The following is a 20669-nucleotide window of genomic DNA, read 5'->3' on the forward strand; positions in this document are numbered from 1 at the left end:
ACAGAGAAGAAACCGAAATATGCCCAGTCCCACATTCTAAGGTTCTTGCTCACAGTAATGTGCACAGTAGGCAGTCCAGAGTTGTCAAATCTGAACTCAGGTGGGCAAGGCCTCGGTGTACCATGATCCAGGCAGAAGTTACTCTTCTGAGACAGAACTTGCTTGTGGGTTAGTGCTCTCTTCGGGTCCTATAGATCATTTTCAGTGAGATCTTAGAGTTTAAAGGCACATCTCTGGCAAATCCGAAACCCTAACTCAGTATTGCCAAGCTCATGAAATCAAAACTCGAGAGTTGGACCCTCAAGAAGCATGAGATTGGCCCAAAAAAATCATGAGAACCTTTTCGCATAAAGATGGGACTTCATTTTTTCAGTCTGCCTTTTGATTTTTTTTTATCTCCCCCTGCCCATCCCCTGTGCGTCTTTCTCTCTCACACACTGTTGCCCACTCTCCCAAATCTACTGGGCAAGGTGTTTTTGGCCTCTGCTTCAGGAGCTGCCCAGCGCCCCCAGTCAGTTCAACCTCCACCCCTCCTGTTCTGTTGCCCCAGCCTCACTTCTGCTTTTTCTAGGGCCCTTCACCACCCTCCCCCAGGCCTGATGGGCTGCAGTGGGTCCCCTATCCCCCCCTCCAAGGGCTCTTCACACCCACTACCCCTGCCCAGACCAGATGCTGCAGAGGTAAGAGGGAGGAGCAGAGGTGTCATCCTGCTCATATTTCTCACAGGAAGGGAGTGGGGATTAAGCAGCAGAGCCACATTGGGCTGTTGGGTCTCTTAGGGCACATCTACACTGCAATTAAAAACCTGTGGAACGGAGTCTCTGAGCCTGGGTCAGCTAACTTGGGATCACGGGGCTTGGGCTGCAGGGCTGAAAATTGCCCGGAGGCAGGTCTCAGAGGCCGTGCTCCAGCCTGCCCCCAAACATCTACACTGCAATTTTCAGCCCTGCAGCCCAAGCCCTTTGAGCCTGAGTCAGCTGACCCAGGCCAGCCACAGCCATGCTACAGGTCTTTTATCACCCTGTAGATGTACCCTGTGTTCCCTCCTCCCCCTGTGAGAAGGATGAGCGGAGGGGAGAGACTGTCAGCTTCTGGCAGGGCTGAACTTCATGAGGGGGTGGAGTTTCTCGCATCATCGCCAGATGAGCTCCAGCACCCTCTGAAATACCATCACTCATGAAAACATCATGAGAGTTTAAAGCTCGGTTGCAGTGATGTTGCTAAGCTACCACGAAAGCCGTCATTTGTTGTCCTCCCCCCGCAATTGCTTGGGACCAGGGTCTGGTAGCTTCTCCCTTTAGGCTGAGGGGAGGGGGTCTTTAGCTGTGGGTGGGCTTGTGCCCACCAATCCCCAATTCCCAATAGGTACCATTAAAGCTATCCTCTTAAAGAGATCTGTTCTGGCCAAGAGGACTGGCATATTACAATTACACTTCTGTTAAATTATTTTCTCTAAAGACATTGTTTTTCTACTGGATCCACAGTGTGTTTGTGATTTAATTTCAGTGCTCCCGTCCTAGGAATGGTCAACTAATTTATCCTAATTTCCATTTCCCTTTTTATGTGACACTAGAAAGTTATTCCATTGTCATGGTAACAGCCTGTTAAATAGGAGGACTTGATGACTCTACTCCCGTAGATTGTCTCTGTAAACAAAAGCTAACTTTTGTAATGATTGTTTTGTTTCTGATATTTACATGGCAAGGATTTGTAAACTTGATAATTTTTCCTAAATAAATAAAAAAGAGAGTTTATTACATTGTCTGTAGCTAAGGCAGTTTAGTACCAGCCCATCAGAGAGCTTGAAACGCAGTTATATCCAAATCCACTTCTTGTTCTTAAATTCTACCCATGGGTCTGAGTACCCTTGCTAAGCACTATTCAGTCCTAGGGTATGTCTATCCTGCAGGCAGAAACTGGCAGGGGTAAGTCTAAGAGCAGGTGCCTACAGCCTCTGGCTTGCAGGACTCATGCTACAGCCCTAACAATAGCTGTGTAGATGTTCAGAGTTAGACTCCAGATCCCGAGGTCCAGCCTCGGGAGCATGGTGGGCTTCAGACACAGGCTCTGAGACTCGCTACCACAGGTTTCCTCTTGCAGTGCAGATGTGCCCTTAGCGAGCCGGTAGGCAGACCTACACCTCAGCAGCAGCCTATAGCTGGAAACTGGAAACTCAACGTGACTTTGTGGTTAACAAGCAGAATTCACCAGTTCAGTAATGGTCAGATTCAAATCTTACTCTTTCCTCCCCCATCCCAGGCACTCTGAGTCTTACCATCTTAGCTATGCTATTATTATTATTTGTATTGCCGTAGTGCGTAGGATCCCTAGTCAGGGACCAGAACTCCACTGTGCTAGGTACTATACAAACACAGAACAGAATGATGATCCCTGCTTACAATCTAAATACAGGACAAGGGACAACAGATGGATGCAGACAGATTGGGCAATACTAGGAAACAATGAGACAATATTGGTCAAATATGATAGCCTGTGGTCTCAGCACACCAGCAGCCTAATTGTCAAGTTTTTGTAGGCATCATGGAGAAGAAGGATTCTGAGGGAGGATAATGAGTTAGTTTTGTGGATGTTTATGGTGAACTCCTCCCAAGTGTGAGGGGCAGCCTAGGAGAAAGCATGATGGTGCTTGTTTGAAAATATAACAAGTGGACAATGGAGTCTGGCATCATGGGCTGACCAGAGGCGGGAGTCAACAGCTTGATAGTGAATGAGAAATTATAGGCCTTGAAAGCTACAGTTTTTCCTTTCTCTTCCCTTTCTCATGCTTTTCTCTGTAAGTCTTCCCCTCATATAAGGCTCTTGCTCTTTAGGGCAATTCCACTGAAATCAATTTAAAACTCCTTCATTCTGTAGAGCACTCACTATAAATGTTAATGCTTCTACAAACAACCTTACAGAAAAGGACCATTTATACACCGTGTATAAACTGCTAAAGGATGAACTAGTCTGGCAGAAAATCTAGATCCCTCAAATTATTTAGTCAGCTGGCCTTGAGGTTCCAAAGCATTAGAGACCTTGTCTGAGGATTCTTGGAGGATATGACAAGATAAATGGATTATCTTTATCTCCAATAGGCTGCAGACGTATGAGCTTCAAGGCCAGGTGAAGAGCTATGAAATATCAGCTGTAAATCTTAACAGTTGGCAAAGAAAGCTCCCTCAATGGAAAAATGTGTATAACCTGCAATGGGGGATGGAGCAGGATAGCAGGAAACAGATCATAAAGGAAGACCAGGTTATCCTCATCCCCTAAAAGCATAAGGATCTTTATAAAACATTTTTACTTGCAAAGTAGGTATTGAGGTTATCTGTTAACAAGGGAAAGTTAGTGTTAGTGTGATATATTCCCACTTCTCTGCTATTCCTGGCTGTTCTTGTAAGGGGCAGGAGAAATCTTGAGAGGAAGTTTTCTCTGTAAGCCAAATGACCTGTGTATCCTCAAGTATAGTATACAGTTGCAGGTATATTTCAACTTGAGGACTGTAACTTTCTGTGATGAACTATACCATGATTTTCCTAACACGTCTGAGGATGGCAGCTCTTTTTCATAGTCTATTTGCATGTCTGGTGAGATGTGAGACCCTTGAACCTTATTGACAAGTTATTTTACCGGTCTTACGGTCACCACATATCTAGCACTCTGGATTTTCATTAACAGATTCTACTGTTACCACAGCCTATCTATTTAACACAGCTGGACTCATCTCCCATAGGACCAGATTCTAACATCCTTATTAATGTCGAATAGCACCTTAATCCATTTATAAACCCATTAAAATGAATGGGGCTATATGCTGAGGAAGGTGCTATCCAAGTTGAACATGGGATCAGAATCAGGCATAGAGAGATTTCCTTGGCACACAAAGAACAGTCATCGTCTTGATCTCTGTTGGTTCAATAATCCTTCTGTGCTTCCCCTAAAGATCTCAAAGTGCTTTGGAAATATTAATAAATTAACCCTTACAGACCCCAGATAGGTAGGTACATCTCATTATCGCCATTTTACAAACAGGGAAAGTGAAGCACAGAGTGTCCATGAGTGAGTTGCCCAAGGTCAAAAAGTGAAACTGCTGGAAGCAGAACCAAGACCTGCAATTCCCAGTCCTACAGCCTAACCACTACCCTTATAGAAAGGTCCTTTAGAACTTTATTATAAAATGATTCCCTTTCATAGGCCTTTAAAAAAGCTCATATAATTGAATAGAGAAATATATTTGTGCTTCAGAATTCTGCATAGGAGATTACTCACTATTAAATTCTATACAATTTTAGAGTAATAGAATAAAACCAAGACTATTGGCTTCATCCCTATTATATTCTATGCGACTTTTCCATTAAGGCAAATAATCCTGCCCATTACCTGGGAACCGGGAGAGACAATTGCCTCCTTATTTCCCTTTGGTTTCCTTCTATTATGTCCTGGGATTTCTTAACTGTAAGACTGACTAAGACAGCCTAGTAGTCTAACATCTCCTCTCTTTTGGTACGTAGACATTCATAAATGCTTTCTGAAATTACCCTTGCTTAGGTGCCTGATCCAGAGACTCCCAGTGAATTCAATGAGCTTGGGAGCAGGTTCTTACTTTGTGAATGGGGGAAACATGGTTATCTTTTCTAATAGTGCTTGGTTAGCTTTTAATTTATTATATGTTATCTGGAATATCCCTTCTACAGAGTACTGCACAATGAAAGGTGACAGTATATTTTATACTAAATTCATAGATAAAGTGTGTATTGATTGTTATTATATTAATATGAATATTTAAGGTCAGAGTATGTTTCACTCAGAAGTCAACTTTATTCATTCATCAGCTAACAAATGCATTTCTGCGTAACAGAAGTATATTGCAAATGAGTAAACAATGTTTTTATTTCTTGGATAGCTCTGCAGTAAAGGTGCAGCTTTAGGGAAACCCTTTGATGCATCCCCCGAGGATATTTCAAGTATTGCCAGTTTTATTGAAATGAAGCTTGTAACTTGCTACCTAAGGATGAGGAAGCCTGACCTGGCTCTGAATCATTCTCACAGGTAAAAATGAATATTGATTAATGTGTTACTAGGGCTTGAAGCAGGGAAAAGAAAAACAAGTATACATTTTGGACTGGAAGGATTTGCAGCAGTTAATTATCCAATCCTATGACAAGAAAAGGGGAATCAATAATTCACCTTCAAAAAAATCCCGCTTGGAATAGGCTAAGAGGAATGCTGGGAATTTGGTTATTAAGGCAGAGTGATGCTAGAAGGCTCAAATAATTGGAAATGAGATATAATCCCTTTCTGCTCGTTATCAGTTCAATGTCAGGCCAGAGGTGATTTACAATTCTTTCCATCAGATGGTTCTTTGGTGGTTGCAGCCACTATCCACATTTCAGAGAGCAGCACCACAGTTGCAGTCTCGGCAGAGAAACCAGAAATCAAAAAGGCATGAAAATCAAATGCTCCCTTTGACTCTTTGGAGTCAAGATTTTGCCTGGATTCTCCAATCAGTGTTCAGGCACATTAGCAGAAGCTTACACTGCCATTCTCCATCCTGCACCTGTTCTGTAAACAAAGGATTTCACTCTGTGGCCTGCCAGTCCACCACTTTTCATTATCATTAAGTATATCTGAATAAATATTACAGTTAACACAAGTTGGGTTTTTCTTACAATTGTTTTAAGTGAATGTAAATGAAGGAAAACTATTGTGAAAGAGACAACTTGATTATATCTAAGAAGAAAGGTATGTTTGTGCCTAATACACTAGAGAAATTGGTGACAGACAATTCATCAGTATAAAAATATGATCCCTGTCATGGTGCTAAGCTAGTAATCTGCTACATTAAGGGCAAGTGATGTCAGGGGGAGTTCTGCATGCAGATCTACAGTGATTTATGGCACTAGGTGTTTGTGCCCCCTGAACAACTCTGCTCTGTAAATGACACACCACCTTTCTTAAAAGATTGTGCAAAGAAAAATACCTAAAGTTTGCTTATTTGCCTACTTTTGAAAACATGATAATGGAGCTCCCTGCCTCATTCTAACCACCATCCCCAAGATGCACACCATAGTAAAATGGGAGGCTGACAAATGTGTATAAAATGAATGGGCAAACCTTTTTTTGCATGTTTTAAAAATACTAGGATTGCAAAATATGGCCCTGATTCTGTAGTGAGCTCCATGCTGGGGAACCCCAGTGCCTGTTGCACAGACAGATGGTGGGGCCTTTCTGTATTCTGTGGAACTCTGCCCATACGGAGTCATAGCAGGAGATAGGGGCCACAGACAGAATAAATGAAGTTGGATTAGGATCTCTGGGTTACTGAAGGAATAAAAGATCTGGTGTCGGGTTGGGGTGTTTTCTGTTCCTTTTTTTCTTGCATCTGATTTTAACAAACATTCTAACTTGCTTTCCTTTTAATTAGTATGAAGGAGAAATGAAAATCAATAATGACTGAATCCTCAATTTAATTCAATTAATAATGCAGATTATGAAATAAATCTACACACTGTGCTTGTCAGACTGTGGAGCTGCAGGAGCAGATACAGACAGTACTCCAATATGAAAATATTCTGAGATACTATTAACATAAATACCAAAAATGAAGCATAATCAATATCTGTTTCTCAAAAAGAATAAATAAATAAATTACTCTGAGTACGCATACTATAAATAGCTCTTAGCCATCAGTTATCCAGTGCATGCAGAATTTTGCTTCCTACTGAGTTTTTATGTCATCATTGTGTTGCAATGGTTAGGTAGTAATCATGAATCAAAATTAAAATATTCATTTCTGCATTTATTTGCATGTGCTAGACTATCTTTATTTAATTTCATGTAAATCTCACAGTTCCTGCATACACTTTAGAAGCCTTATTAACTAAAAATCCTCACGCATCTTTGTGTGTGTACGCTTGCACTCTGACCCAAAGATGCAAAGCTGTTCTTCAAATGTCTGCTCTTGCATGCTCTTCTTAACTAGGGTCTGGTCTACACTACAGAAATATATTGGTATCACTGTGTTGCTCAGGAGTGATGTAGTTATGGCGACCTTAATCCCCTGTGTATGTCAGTAAGAGAGCTTCTCCTGCCAACATAGCAAATGCCTCTTGGGGAGGTGGATTAACTACACCGACAGGAGAGCTCTCTCCTGTTAGGTTAGAGTGTCTTCATTAAAGTGCTACACCAGTGCAGCTGCACCGATGCAGCGTTTTAAGTGTAGACATGCCCCTAAATATACGAGTTTTGTCAGTTGTGACACTTCCTTCCAAGCATGTTATATAATAAATATATAATATGCTTAAAAGAAGCTTGCACAATGTTACAACTGACCAAACTCCAGTGTCTAGGTTAAGAGGAGTATGCTGGTTCGGAGAACAGCTTCCCCACTAACTGGCTGAAAGAGAGACATTTCCATTGTCCTTGGCTTTTGAGCATGTATCGGAGGTAAAGATGGGCTCTTCCTTACAACGGGAAATAAATTGGCTGGTTATTATTCTCAGGACTTGAGGCTGCCTTTTTGCACTGTTGGTAACATGAGAGAGAGGACATCCATTGGATTTTGACCATTTGGCAGGCTGACATAAAAGATGCATGCTGGGTGATAAAAGGCTATTAGAAACACTCCTAATTCATCACCAGTGTGAATAAATGCATCTGAGTTGACCTAGCCAAACAGCCACCACAGTAACTTATTTGACCACTAGCCTAATCATTAGGTAGCTAACACCCAGTCTAAACTGGTAAAAATACAGTATTCCAATAAATACTGAATCATACAACGTTTACATTCCCTGCAGTCCTCTTGGCCCAGGCGTTATGGCATATACCAGGGTTTAATTATCCTAATAACCCCATATGGCTTGCCGAGAAATTAGATTTTTCCCCTTTGTTGCAGAAGGCAATTTTCAATTACACCAGATGGCAAAACAGTGAAGGTCTAAATTTTACATCAAGAAACTGACTGGAACCTCAGAATTGTGTTGAGACCTTATGTTGCTCAACCTGATCTCCAAGGTTGATTTTTATTTTATTTATTTATTTATTTAGGCTCCAACTGAAAGCCATTTTGAAACAGAACACAATGTTTCAGTTCATCAGTCTACTCTATTGAGCCTGTCCTTTTGCTTAAAGAGTCTGGCCCAACAGAGAAATACAGGAAGCTGCATTCATGTGAGGAAACACAAGCAGCCATGCAATGGCATGCATGACTATGTAACCAAGAGGAGCTACTATGATTTGGTTTTCTCTGTGCACCTTTAACATTGAAGAGGGTGGAGATGCGCTGTGATTCAAGGTGGAGGATCTGGCAAAGTGAGACAGAAATTCTGCTTTTTCAAGGAGACTTCAGATTTGTGCCTAGCTTTGCTGGTATTCCCCCCCCCCACTCCCCCCACTCCAATGAAAACTAACTGACCCCTGACCCCACTGACTCCACACTGATCCCACGTGCTTCACAGCTGGTGTGTGGGGAAAAATAGCACAGTATCTTTGTATTTTCAAGAAGGCACACCCTCCCCACCCCCTGCACACACATTTTCTCAGGGATGCTGGTTCCTGAGAATTCTCATCAACCTGGAAGATTGCAGGAGTACAGAATGAGAAATTCCAGGGCAGATATGTTGTTGGAATTCTTGTAAATGGAATTTTCCTCAAGTGCTGGAGGGGTGCAAGTAGGAGCTTTGGCCTCATCCTCACATCTCAGATAACTACACAAAGGCCAACAGAAGTTGTTTTGTTCCCTGCGCTGTTTTGTCTTATGACTGTAATCTATCCAGCACCACTATGGTTGTGGAGTCCATAAAAGTGCAGATTAGAAATCCAGGACATTGTCTGACTCCTTCAGAAGTTCAGGTAGGATAGTTTAGTGATAAAATGTAACTATCCAACCTGGTCAACTAGCAGGACTTCACACCCAATGTTATTTCAATGAAATGATAGTAAGTTTTCTGATGTTGTAGCAGAGGTACAGAGATGGCCAATCCTTTGGCAAGCAACGGGCATATGCTCCCCTCCGTTGAGCATTGGAAAATAAAAAGCACAGAAATGCTGGGTGGAAAAATTAGGTATGTTATGGAGGACCATCTGGAATGAAAAGTTTACTATGCTCTTCTTACCAAAAAACCGCTGGCATCCCCTCAACATATGTCCTTCAAGAAAAGGAATGTGTCAAGCAGGAGACAATGAAGAGTCAGGGGAAAACCACCCTTTGTGGCATGTTTCCCTCTCTGAATGGTGTAAATGATGCCTGACAAAGCCAGAATTACTTCTGCCTTGATGAGGGTTGCTGTGGACGGTCTGAGAACTGTGGGGTTTAACCCAGGTTTCTCTTCAAACCTCACACTTTCTGCAGGTATTGCCACCTGCTAATTCTGCATCTCCCTTCCAAAAATGGAATGCATGGAGGACTTCACCCTCAGCAAACCCATGTCCCTTTTCTACTAAGGCTGCTTCTTCTATGCCTTTTTATGTGTTCAGTGGAGGATATGGCCCTTTGTAACACCACTTGCACAATTTATGGAGAGGCATATTGATAATGTAATTGTTATGTGATAACTAATTGATAATAAATAGCCTGGTGACCGCTTAAGGTAATGCAGTTAGTGGAATCAAAGGGAGGAAAAAATAACTATAGATGGGAAGAGAGGTTTGCTGATAAAACTGGAAAAGGGAGAGGAATTGAGACCAATGCTGATGATTTTTGGAAGGGAAAGGCCCTAAGATATCGTATACATCCCTCCAACCCCATGCCCTCACTAACACCCCCTCCCTGCCCAAAAGAAAAGAATATACAGACTTTCTGGAGAATCCAAATGAGTGGCTTCTAATAACCTTTAGCAAATATACGGGGTACATTGCAATTTACATAATTGATAAGCAATTATTTAATACAAGGCTATTCACTTGAGATGTTCTGAGACATCATAAGCTAGATGCGCTTTAAAAAAAACCTAGCATCCCACAACAGAATTCCCTTCTCTTATGCTGCATTTTGAATATTTCTTTGTAATACAACTGCTTTATGAAAAACATTTTCAGTTAACATTCCCCACCTTTGAACTACATTTTATTTCCAGGGCCAATTACGTATTTGTTATCCAATAGGGTTGATCCTGCCCCACACACTCCCATTGACTTTGAGGGTGACTAATGCCCATAGTGTGTACTATTTTGTAGGATTCATTCAAAAAGAAGCACCTAAAACAGCTTTTTTTTCTCCTTAGGAGAAACACAGTTCATGACTGAAAAGATTAAAGCAAAGTCCAACAGGTTTTATGCAGGCTGAGATAAATATCCTCATCCTAAAAATGACAGCAGTTGTAAAGATGTTAGTGAAATTTGGTAGTCAAGAAATTAGTACGTGTACAGTTGGGAAATCAGTCAGCAGCGGATTACATGAATAAGACAGGAGAAAGCAGAATCTGTCCACCCATATTAGAAATAGCTCAGGCTCCTAAACTGGATGCTTTGAAACAAGGCCTTTCCAAATATCCTTTCATTTAGCAAGTAAGGAGAATGTTCTCCTTGTTCTTCTCCTTCATAGCTAATGAATTGAGAGCTGGCGGGCAGATTTATCTCTTGGTTTGCAATTCAAAGTGATTCACCACTGAATCCTATGTGCAAGAAGAGAAATGTTTAGCATGGAAGATGCATTCTCCTTTCCTGTCAGAAAAAAAGATACTATGTATATGAGAAAGCCTTGGTGTAAAAACCCCTTCATTATGTTTAGACATGAAAGCAGCTTCATGATATTTTTTGGTCTGTGTGCTAAAAATGTCCTTAGCTGTCACAGACACTATATTCATAGCTAATTCTGTTAGGCTGTACTAAAAAAATCTGATTACACAAAACCAAGTTGTGTCTCACACAGGGAGAGGGAGAAACAGTTGTCTCACCAACAATGCTGTGATCCAAACCCCATCAAAGTCAGTGGGAGTCCTTCCAATGATATCAGCAGTTGTTGGATCAGCTGTAGTGAAGATTAAATTTGAAAAGTTTTCAAACTAATTTTCAGGTTACCATAGAAGACATCTTAGGTTGTCTTCTGGGCAGGCATTCTCCAGCATGCACATAGCACCATTCACAGATGCAGCCAGTGGGGAGGTAATAGGGTATATGTCCTCCGGCTTTTTAGCTCCAGATTTTTATTGTCCTGTTGATATCCCTCTCAGGGGGGCTGCAGGTGTCATGAATTTCTTTAAATGGTCCTTTCCTCCCCACAATATTTTTTTTTTGTGGTGACACCTATACCACCACGTTCTCAGCATCATAGAGAGATTGCGAATGATAAGTAAGCTCACACTCTTTCTACCCTCCAGAAGATAGAAGCAAAATTAACGCAGCCTCTGCTGAAGAAGGTATGTGCAAATAGATCATTACTAGGACAGCGTGAAACAAAAGGTCAGATTACTTGCAGCAGTTTTCATACATTTTATTATGAACTCAAACTTGGGCCCATTTTTCCCTGTGCTGTTCCTCCCAAATTGCCACATTTCATGGGGAAAATATTGCCAGTTTTGCACAGTTCTAGTCATTTTATGGGCCTACCCAAACATTCCAGATAGCTTATTCGCTGGCTGTATATGAAAGCTTTCAAAAACCATTGACACAAATTTTGAGAAGAACTCCAAGTCTTGTATGCTAGGAGACACTGCTCCCTATCTTCAAAACAGCACCAACAAGGAAACTTGTTCAGCACATTAAGATGGGTGTGAGGAAATGCACCACCGTACTGTTTCCCCCCAAATGAAATTGCTAGAATCACCATGTAGCTAAACACATAAAATTCCAGACAATATGATGGGGTCTAGTCCTTGGCTGGTGTAAGGTTGAGTAGCTTCATTGCTTTCAACAGATACGCTGATTTACACCAGCTGAGGATCCAGCCAATGGGACTGTCATTTTGTGGGGCAGGAACTGTCTTTTTGTTCTGTATTTGCATAGCACCCACCAGAACGGGGTTGTAGTATGAGTAAGGTTCCTAGGTGCTACAGAGAGACAAATAATAATTATAATTATTGTAAGAGAGACTATATCATGGTGGATTCAAACAGTTCTAAGACTAGTGTGGTGAGTACTGGACTTTAGATAATGAGCTACCTGGAACATACAGGAAAGAAAGAAAAACAGTCCCAAGTTAAAACTAAATTGTATAATAATCAGAACTTGTCAGTCTCATCTATATACTGAATGTATAACTACGGAAAACAATGGGGCCATGCCATTTTACATCAGCTGAGGATCTGGTCCACTCTGTATAATATTATCTGGTACATTACTGCACATAAATTGTGTATAACAAAATGTTACACATAATGTCCAGTGACTATATTTGTATAATTATTGTATATCAGTGATGTGTGTTCCTACTAGTGTATAACATTGCTGCATCTTACACCTATCTATACATCTCCTTGTGTAGGTGATGTCATACCAGCCATACCTATCTGACTGTATAAATCAACATTGCATCCAACATTTACTTTTGTACACCTGGGCAATTACCTGTAAATACCTCAATCAATTAAAAATGTTAAAGCAAATGTTTGTGCAATAAGCTAGGAGTGCATTACATGCAGATGTAGACACCACATATGTCAGCTGGGAGAAATCCTGCAACTTCAACCACGAAAGCACAACCCCAAGCCACTTCAGTTAAAGAAATCACTATGTTCTCTTCTAGGAAGTAGCCAGCTTTTAGCTTTACTGTGCCTAGCCACCAGAGAGGGACATGATCACAAGCACTAAGCCAGTGAAATACATTTGTTTACTTGTATCTTTCATCTATAGAGACATCGCCTTAACTTTTTTTCTACAAAGGCTAACTAAACACAATGTGCTGGTAGGTAGCTAAGATGTTCCTCTTAATGTTAATCAGATTTTTAGAGCTAAATCCCCATTGCAGTTGGGAAAAGCTGCAATAAAAAGATGTGCATCTCTGGAGAAAAGGAAGAGTGAGGCTGATGTTTTCCAGAGATCAATTTTTATACAGCAACTTGACTTTCTTGCTGCATCTGGTGTTTTTGGAGTTCAGAAGTCAGGCTGAAGGAGAACTAAAGGTAGAAAACTATGGTCAAATACGTACACCTTTAATTCATATGCCCTGATAGCTCTGGTGGGAGAAAACTGATGTCTGGTTTTCTTTTTTTTTCCCCCTTAGAACTTGAAGAAAAGATAATAGGACAAACCCTGTATTATTTTTAAGGGAAGATGTCATGATGAAAAAATGAAAATGTCAAAAAACAGGTTGATATACTGTATTACTTAAAAACTGTTTTGTTGAGAAAAACTGACCAAATGATTTAGGAAAGGCATTTACTGGACAGTCTTTGGATTACACTGCAGATGAAAAATAAATGAAAATCTATTTCATGTTTACTTTAGTCTAGTCACTTTAAGGGTGTGGGGAAGAGGTCAGGGGAAAGTCTGGCAAGAACACAAGTTTTAATCTTCAGACATACGTTTTTTATTTACAACGTTTCCAATTAAAACTTCTTTTGCATGTAAATTGAGAAATAGTTGTTTCAAAAAATTTTATTAAAATTCCTTTCTCCTTATGATGTTCCCCCAAAAAGCACATCAGTAAAATTTCAGTGGAAGCTTTGCACCCAGTGGTGAGTGATACTTCTCCACATGATACACACACAGCTCTTCATGACCCTGTAGTACATCCACTAGGCCCATCTCCTTCACTGCTGGACCTTCCCCCTTCATTTTTCTTTCAGCACCTGTCATTGTACAGAGTCCTTCTAAATCTTTGGGTAGCTGGCCTGGTGTCGTGTACAGTCCATGGCTGGAGATGGATATTGGAGCAGAGACTTGTTCTCAGTTTTCACAGCCTCGCAGATTTCCACGTAGTTGGATGGACCTCCAGTCTGCTCTCATTTTAGGGATGGGCTTCCTGGATTGTTGCTTTTCTTCTTGATCTCTATTTGCATAATTCATTTTCTTTTACATGACCCCCCTCTCACTCCTGACTTTGCTTTTTTTTACCAAAAGTGGCTTCTCAGATCTGGAGATAGTATTACCCAGGTCATGGGCCAGCTTCACCCATTTTTAGGTTCATCACATGACACGAATGATAATTATTCTACAAAAAAGCTGCTAAACCGTAGTGGTATTACTGTGTCAAACAGCTGTTCTATGTAAATCCACAGAACTGGGCATGCCTGGGAGTGTACGCATCTCTGAAGATATAACAGCATTCAGCTGAACTATCAGATAATCAAAGGTAGTTTTTAGGTCTCCGCTTACAGCAAGTGAGTTAGATATTTGTCGTAGGTTTTAGAGAACACTATCATATTTTTTCAGTATAGAGTTTATAGATAGAAAGAAGGAGTTGATCTTCTTAAGATTAGGAATGAATCAGGATGAAAAAGGAGAGCTGAAATCTAATTCTTTGAGATTCTGCTACAATTCTGTATTTATTATAAACCTATCAGAGTACATCCTGCTCTAAGACTTGTAGAAAACGTGTTGCTAACTACCAGGAAATTATTGATTTTTTTCATTGCTGTTGCTTAGCTGTGGTAGAGCCGATAACTTGAAAAAAAAATCGATGTTGCTATTATCAAGTGTTGACTACAGTTTATAACAGCAATAATCTCCTTTAAAATCTCTTCCTGCAGCACCAGTTATCATTCAGTTTGTTAAAGTGTTAATGCCTTAGGCATACTGATCATTAAATGTCAAAAATATTTGAAGTCCTTTGGGATTGCTTTCTTGCTAAACTCGTTTTTGGTGTGCCTCAGAGTCTTTTGAACTTCCAAGTTCTCCAGCATTTGGTTGAAAAAATATAGTATCTGATACAATATCGTCTATCGTTGGTAACAGTGGTCAAACTTTTAAAACGATGGTTGCTCACTACAGCTAAATTATAATGAACATTTCAAATGACTGAGGGGGGTTGGGTGCTGTATTCTAGATAAATCCTTGTACCGCCCTTATGACTGTAGTATCTAAGTCCTTTCTAGTAGTGAAATTGTGATGTCAGCAAAGCAGAAGTAGGATCCAGATTCATCCTGAATCTCGGTCCCCTGCTTACATCAAAAGACATACTGCCTGTCTATTCTAATAGTATAGTGTATACTAGTTTTCCTTACACCTCTTATTGATGTAGGCCCCACTTCTGCAATTGGATCCATGTGTGAGGATACCCGCAGTCAGTGAAATCAGTGAGGCTGAGAAAGGTACAAGGATTCATCCCTACAAATCCAACCTGCGTGGGACTATCCTTTGTTACAATTTTGGAAACAGTCTCACTGGCTTTTAGGATTTTTTTAATTAGTTATGTATGAATAATTCCTTTAAGATAATAATGTAAGATTCTCATCAAACCCAGAAATATAGATGACAGATAACAAAGGAAGTTCTACAATAATATGTGGTATCTTTGCTGATGTTATATGCTAGCTAAGTGCAGTATAACATGCGCACACCAGGAATTTAATAGCTGTTTCTATAACAATAGGCAAAGCTATAAATGAAATTGCATTTATGACACAACTTTAATAGACATTTTAATAATGCCTGTTCATCCATCTTAGCTGTCAAGGGAGAAAAAATGATAACGCATTACTGGGGTTTGGGAGAAAGATTTTGAATTGTGTATAGAGAGTGTACAGCATGTGCCTTATTCAGATTTTGATATTAATGATCTTTTAATCGTGTAACAATTTGAGGTTTACTTTGAGCATCTCTTTTATATTTCAAAGGAGCATTATTTTGAACCCAGCCTATTTCCTGAACCATCTTCGTCAAGCTGCTGTATTTAGATGGTTGGAACGATATTCTGAAGCCGCAAGGTATGGTTGGCATTTGTGGATTTTCTACAACTAAAGATTTCCCTACAGCTCCTTCATTCCAGCTGTCAGTACTACAGACAACTGGGGAAATTATTTCCTGAAGCTCATCCATACTAGGGACATCATCATGGGTCCATGCTTCATTCTAGGGGTCCATGACTTTGTCGGAATCCCTTGGTAGAATCAAAACTATATAATACTTAGAGGTTGCTCCTCCTTTCTATAGTAAAGTGCTACTAGAGGCCCTGACACTGCACCTTGAAAGTCCATGGCAACTTTGGTTTCAGCGAGCATAGGATCAAACCTATAGGAGAGATCTGATCCTGCTGCCCTTATTCACATGAGTAGTCTCACTGAAGTCAATGGGACTGTTCACGTGAATAAGAACTGCTGGCAGGGGTAAAGTCTTGCAAGATTGAGCTTTACTTGTGTGTTCATACGGGGAAAAAGTGTAGGTGTTGTGCAGCAGTGGTGCAGCGCACTGGCACTACCAAATGGTGGAAACCGTAGTGTCGGCAGGGAGCAAATATTGTTACCAGCTGACAGGTTTACATGAAAGACGTTACCTTCCAGGAAGTGAGTGATGTTGCCTGGTGTAATGCAAGAGGTAACTATGTACCTATGTTACTGCTTCTACTCAGCACTTATATAGAACCTTTCATTTGAGAAGCATAAAGCGTTTTACAAACCATTAGTGAATTAAGACAGAACAGGTGTGAATTAAGTAAGAGATATAGAACAGTCACTTCACTCACTGCTGAAATCAGTCACCTGTGGCATAGAACATGGCAGCTGTTTAACAATGAATGGCAACCCTTACACAAACAGTTTAGTATGGGAAGGGAAGAATACTTTATCCAATCAAAACTTCAGAGAGAATTTAGGGAGGCCACTTGTAATTATCTCTGGTGAACTTTGCCCAGGAGCTGTGATTAACACCCTGTAAACCTTGTCATGGGATCTTGGACCACAAGTGATCTGTATCTTGGTTTTACATCTCATTCTAAAGAAAGTACCTCCAACAACACAATGCTCTCTAACATCTTGCTGGGGTATTGGGTCAGTATTGATTCAGAGAAAATTGCCACCTATTGAATCACCAACACTCAAGGTTCAGTGATCTTACACAGTTTTAAAGGTTATAGCAGGAGACAGCATTATTCCATGACTGGCAAGGAAGCTTGATTAAAGCGTGTATTTTCAGATCCGTTAATTCTCTGTTATCCCACCAATGGGCAAGAGGGTTTTACTTGAAACCAGGTAGAAGAATGTATTTTTCACTTCCAGGAGTTGATCTTTTCTAGAAAGTAATGCATAGAAAATGAAAGTATCTGAGAGCATAATGTGATCCAAGAAGAAAATGAGGTGCTCAGATATCTAGTAACAAAAAAACGGTGGTTGGTGTTGCTGCAGATAAGTAATCATTCAACAGGAGTACTGCATCAGCAAGCAGGAAGGAAATGCGTCAGCCTTTTTTCATGTCAGGAAGCTTTCATGGAACTAGTTGTTTTTAAATGAGATTATTATGTATTTTGCAAAGGAGGAGAACATTCTGACAGATGGAGACCAAGTGGATCCAAATAAGTGACAGTAGTATTGTGAGTTTAGCTTAGTTTAACATAGTATTGTAATAACCGTGTGGAGTTTTTGTTCCAGCCTTGTGTTAAACTAAGCTAAGCAGCAGCATCTCTTTGGAGTCAGTGGTACCAGTCTGACCCTGTTAACAGTGTAGAATGCAATCTGTCTGTTACAAATAGACTGCAGTATGCAGGTTTTAGCTGCAGTTTCTAAAAGTCTAAATATGCTTTTGTTAGCATGAGCTGTCATTTATCTTTGCCTGCACTATATATGTGAATGAGGTTAGTGTGTTTCCTTGTGTGGTTTTTTCTCTCTTAGTTATTATTATACATACCCAGAACATTGTTATAGGCTATGAACAATTGTTTTTGGTGGAGGTAGCATATATGTATACAGCAAATGGGCAGGAATAACTCAGGCCACCTGGCAGATTGTGGGTGCCCAAGATAGAGAACTATTGATCTCTTTGAGGATATAGCAGGCTAAATTCCCTGAAGGAAATTCTGTTCTCTGTTCCAAATTGAGAGATGATGCGTCAACTGATGTACGTTAGACCCCACTGCGTTCAGTTCGACTCCTTCATACTTACTTACAGCTATTCTCTCCATATGTAAGAAGACTGGACTGGTATGAGTTACACGCTGACAGGGCCAGCTCCAGCTTTTTTGCTGCCCCAAGCAGCGAAGGAAAAAAAATACCCCAAGCCTGGCTGAGCTGCCGCCGAAGTGCCACTGAATACCCGGACGTGCTGCCCTGGTAATGCACGGAGTGCCACCTCTTTCTATTGCCCGCCCCAGGCACCTGCTTCCTTCGCTGGTGCCTGGAGCCGGCCCTGCACACTGAATAGCTAGAGGCACAAGTTAAAGTAGGGTGAGAGGTCTTGTAATTTTTACTACCTTCTGGCTCCTCAGTGTAACTGACACCAGCTCAGGCTGCCTCAGACATTGGTAGAATGGATATAAGTATGTATGTGGCACCCTGAATGCCAGGGAGTCTAAATCAGTGTGAGCAGTATCACTGCCTGAATTTGGCTCCATGTGTCTAAATGACTCCTGTATGTGACTCTAATAGGGTTGCCAATTTTGGTTTGATGTATTCCTGGAGGCATCATCACATGACATAATCTTTACTTAAAGATTAATCTCTAATTCCTAGAGACACCAGGACAACCCTGCAGGGTTGGCAACCCAAGACTCTAACAGGCTGCACGTCATGCAGTGTGCGGTGTTGTATAGTAATCCCAAAGGCACTGCTTGAGGGATCAGAGCTTTGAAAAATGAGCAGTTCTAGGAGGTGGTAGCCACTGACTCTAAGACATACAGTACCAAATATTTTAGTAAAAATGTTTCTCCTCCAAAGTCATCTCTGAAATTTGGAGAAATGGATTAGAGGGTGGGAAGGAACTTGGAGTCTGACAGGAAACTTGCTGTATTGCCTGTAAGTAAGAGTCATCAAAAGTCATCAAAAGAGTCATCAAAAGTCATCTCTGAAATTTGGAGAAATGGATTAGAGGGTGGGAAGGAACTTGGAGTCTGACAGGAAACTTGCTGTATTGCCTGTAAGTAAGAGAGAGCATCTAGGGAAGTTAATGAGGGCAGTACAAAGAGAGTTGTCATTAAAACTCTCCCACTGAGGGATGTGGTAAGGCAGTAGTCATAGAGAATGCATTTCCTGCAGAAATAAATGGGCAAACCAGGGGGTGTAGATATGAAAGCTATCATTCTTCCCTACCTTGCTAATATATGTTACGTATGATCTAACCTCTTCAGCTGGAGCAGGCTTGAGCCTGAGTAATACAAAGTGAAAATTTGCAATGCATAAAAACAGTTAGGCTCCATATTGAGTTTGAAACCTGAAGTTCAAAGTCCAGAAGCGTATTTTTCCTTCTTACAATAAAACCATTTCACTGCCATCTTTTTGCTGCTCAGAATGCTGTACTGCCTAGTTTAACTGCATCATCTTCTGTGAGGCACTTACGATAGTACTTTTTGTAACCAGCTAGAACACTAGCGACTTGGAACTAGCTGTATAAAAGCAGAGGAAAGTGGATCAAAGCACAGACTCATTCTCCCTATGCCAGAACAGCTCATATTCACCTGTGACTCCATCCAGGATAGTGCTAAGCAGTGCTGAAGGAAGAAGAAGGTTTAGGATCTTAATAGCCACAGTATGGATGACTCAGCTGTTTACTGCTTCCTTTTTAAAATGGCATTAGATAGTCCCATCAGCTCTATAGCAAACCAGACTTGATAGTTCTGAAACTCAGCATTTTGTCTATTACAGGATCTCTCTCTCTCTCTCTCTCTCTCTCTCTCTCTCTCTCTCTCTCTGCATGAATCTAGTTCCTGGTCCCATTTTATCCAAACCCTCCAAATTTGTACAGTGTGGTAGGGGTGGATAAATAGTTCTGATTTATCACTTAAAAGGCATGTGTTTGAACTGTTTAGTGTTCCTAAGAAGTTTAGTCATTCACAAGTTTAGTCATTCTGTTCTTAGGAACAGTATAACTTTAAATTTCACTAAGGTGCTATCACATAAATATTGATCCTATATTCTTCTCCCAAAGCCATTAATTGGCTTCCCTCTACACTTACCTGTTTCATGGGCTACTTCCTGTTAAAAAAAAATCTACACGCTGTTTTTTGCCTTTCAAAAAATGGAGGACGGTCTATTTATCTCTCTACTGATTTTCTTTCAGTTTACAAAAAACAAAGTAAAAACCATTTCTATAAAAATCTGTTGTCATGGAAACCAACTTTGTTCTGGTTACACTAATGAAATTCCCGTTGGGGCTGCATGGTTTGCGCAATGTTAACAGATCTTGTAGCGAAGGTTATTTTTATACTAGTATCTCAGCCCCTGTGAATTTCTTGGGGGTCAAGACAGAGAGAATGAACTTAAGGTAGTATCCTGTGCAGTGCTTCTTCAGTATGCCGGAAAATCATTGCAGCAGAGGAAGACGTAGCCAGTGAAAGAATCTTGATATCACCTACCCAGATACATCCAGTGAAGCAAGAATCCTTATGTTGGGCTGGCTCAACACTGAAGTCTTTTGGGGTGCCATTTACTACTGCTGATTTCAGGAACGAAGTGCTCAGAGACAAGGAAACTATTTTGCATTTGCTATTCATGATGGCATAAATGCCAGTGCCAACTCTACTGTAAGCAGCATGCATGTGTGATGGCTGCCCTTCTGGATGACACACTGGGGATTGAATCTGGGACTTCCAGAACTAAAAGCACAAACTGTTACAGCTTGAGCTAAAAAGCCAAGGCTGTGTAACTAGG

At 40.8% G+C, this 20669-nt stretch overlaps 1 protein-coding gene across 1 annotated transcript in view; it reads left to right on the plus strand.

The window, feature by feature from the left end:
• The window catches only part of SPATA16 (spermatogenesis associated 16), a 111607-nt gene that overhangs the window by 18869 nt on the left and 72069 nt on the right, over positions 1–20669 (plus strand). The window contains exons 2-3 of the mRNA XM_073358881.1: positions 4904–5049; positions 15714–15803. Of these exons, the coding sequence (XP_073214982.1) occupies positions 4904–5049; positions 15714–15803 (236 nt within the window). The remainder of the gene's footprint in view (positions 1–4903; positions 5050–15713; positions 15804–20669) is intronic.

The sequence above is a fragment of the Lepidochelys kempii genome, chromosome 9, assembly GCF_965140265.1.
Source record: "Lepidochelys kempii isolate rLepKem1 chromosome 9, rLepKem1.hap2, whole genome shotgun sequence".
Classification (NCBI taxonomy): domain Eukaryota; kingdom Metazoa; phylum Chordata; order Testudines; family Cheloniidae; genus Lepidochelys; species Lepidochelys kempii.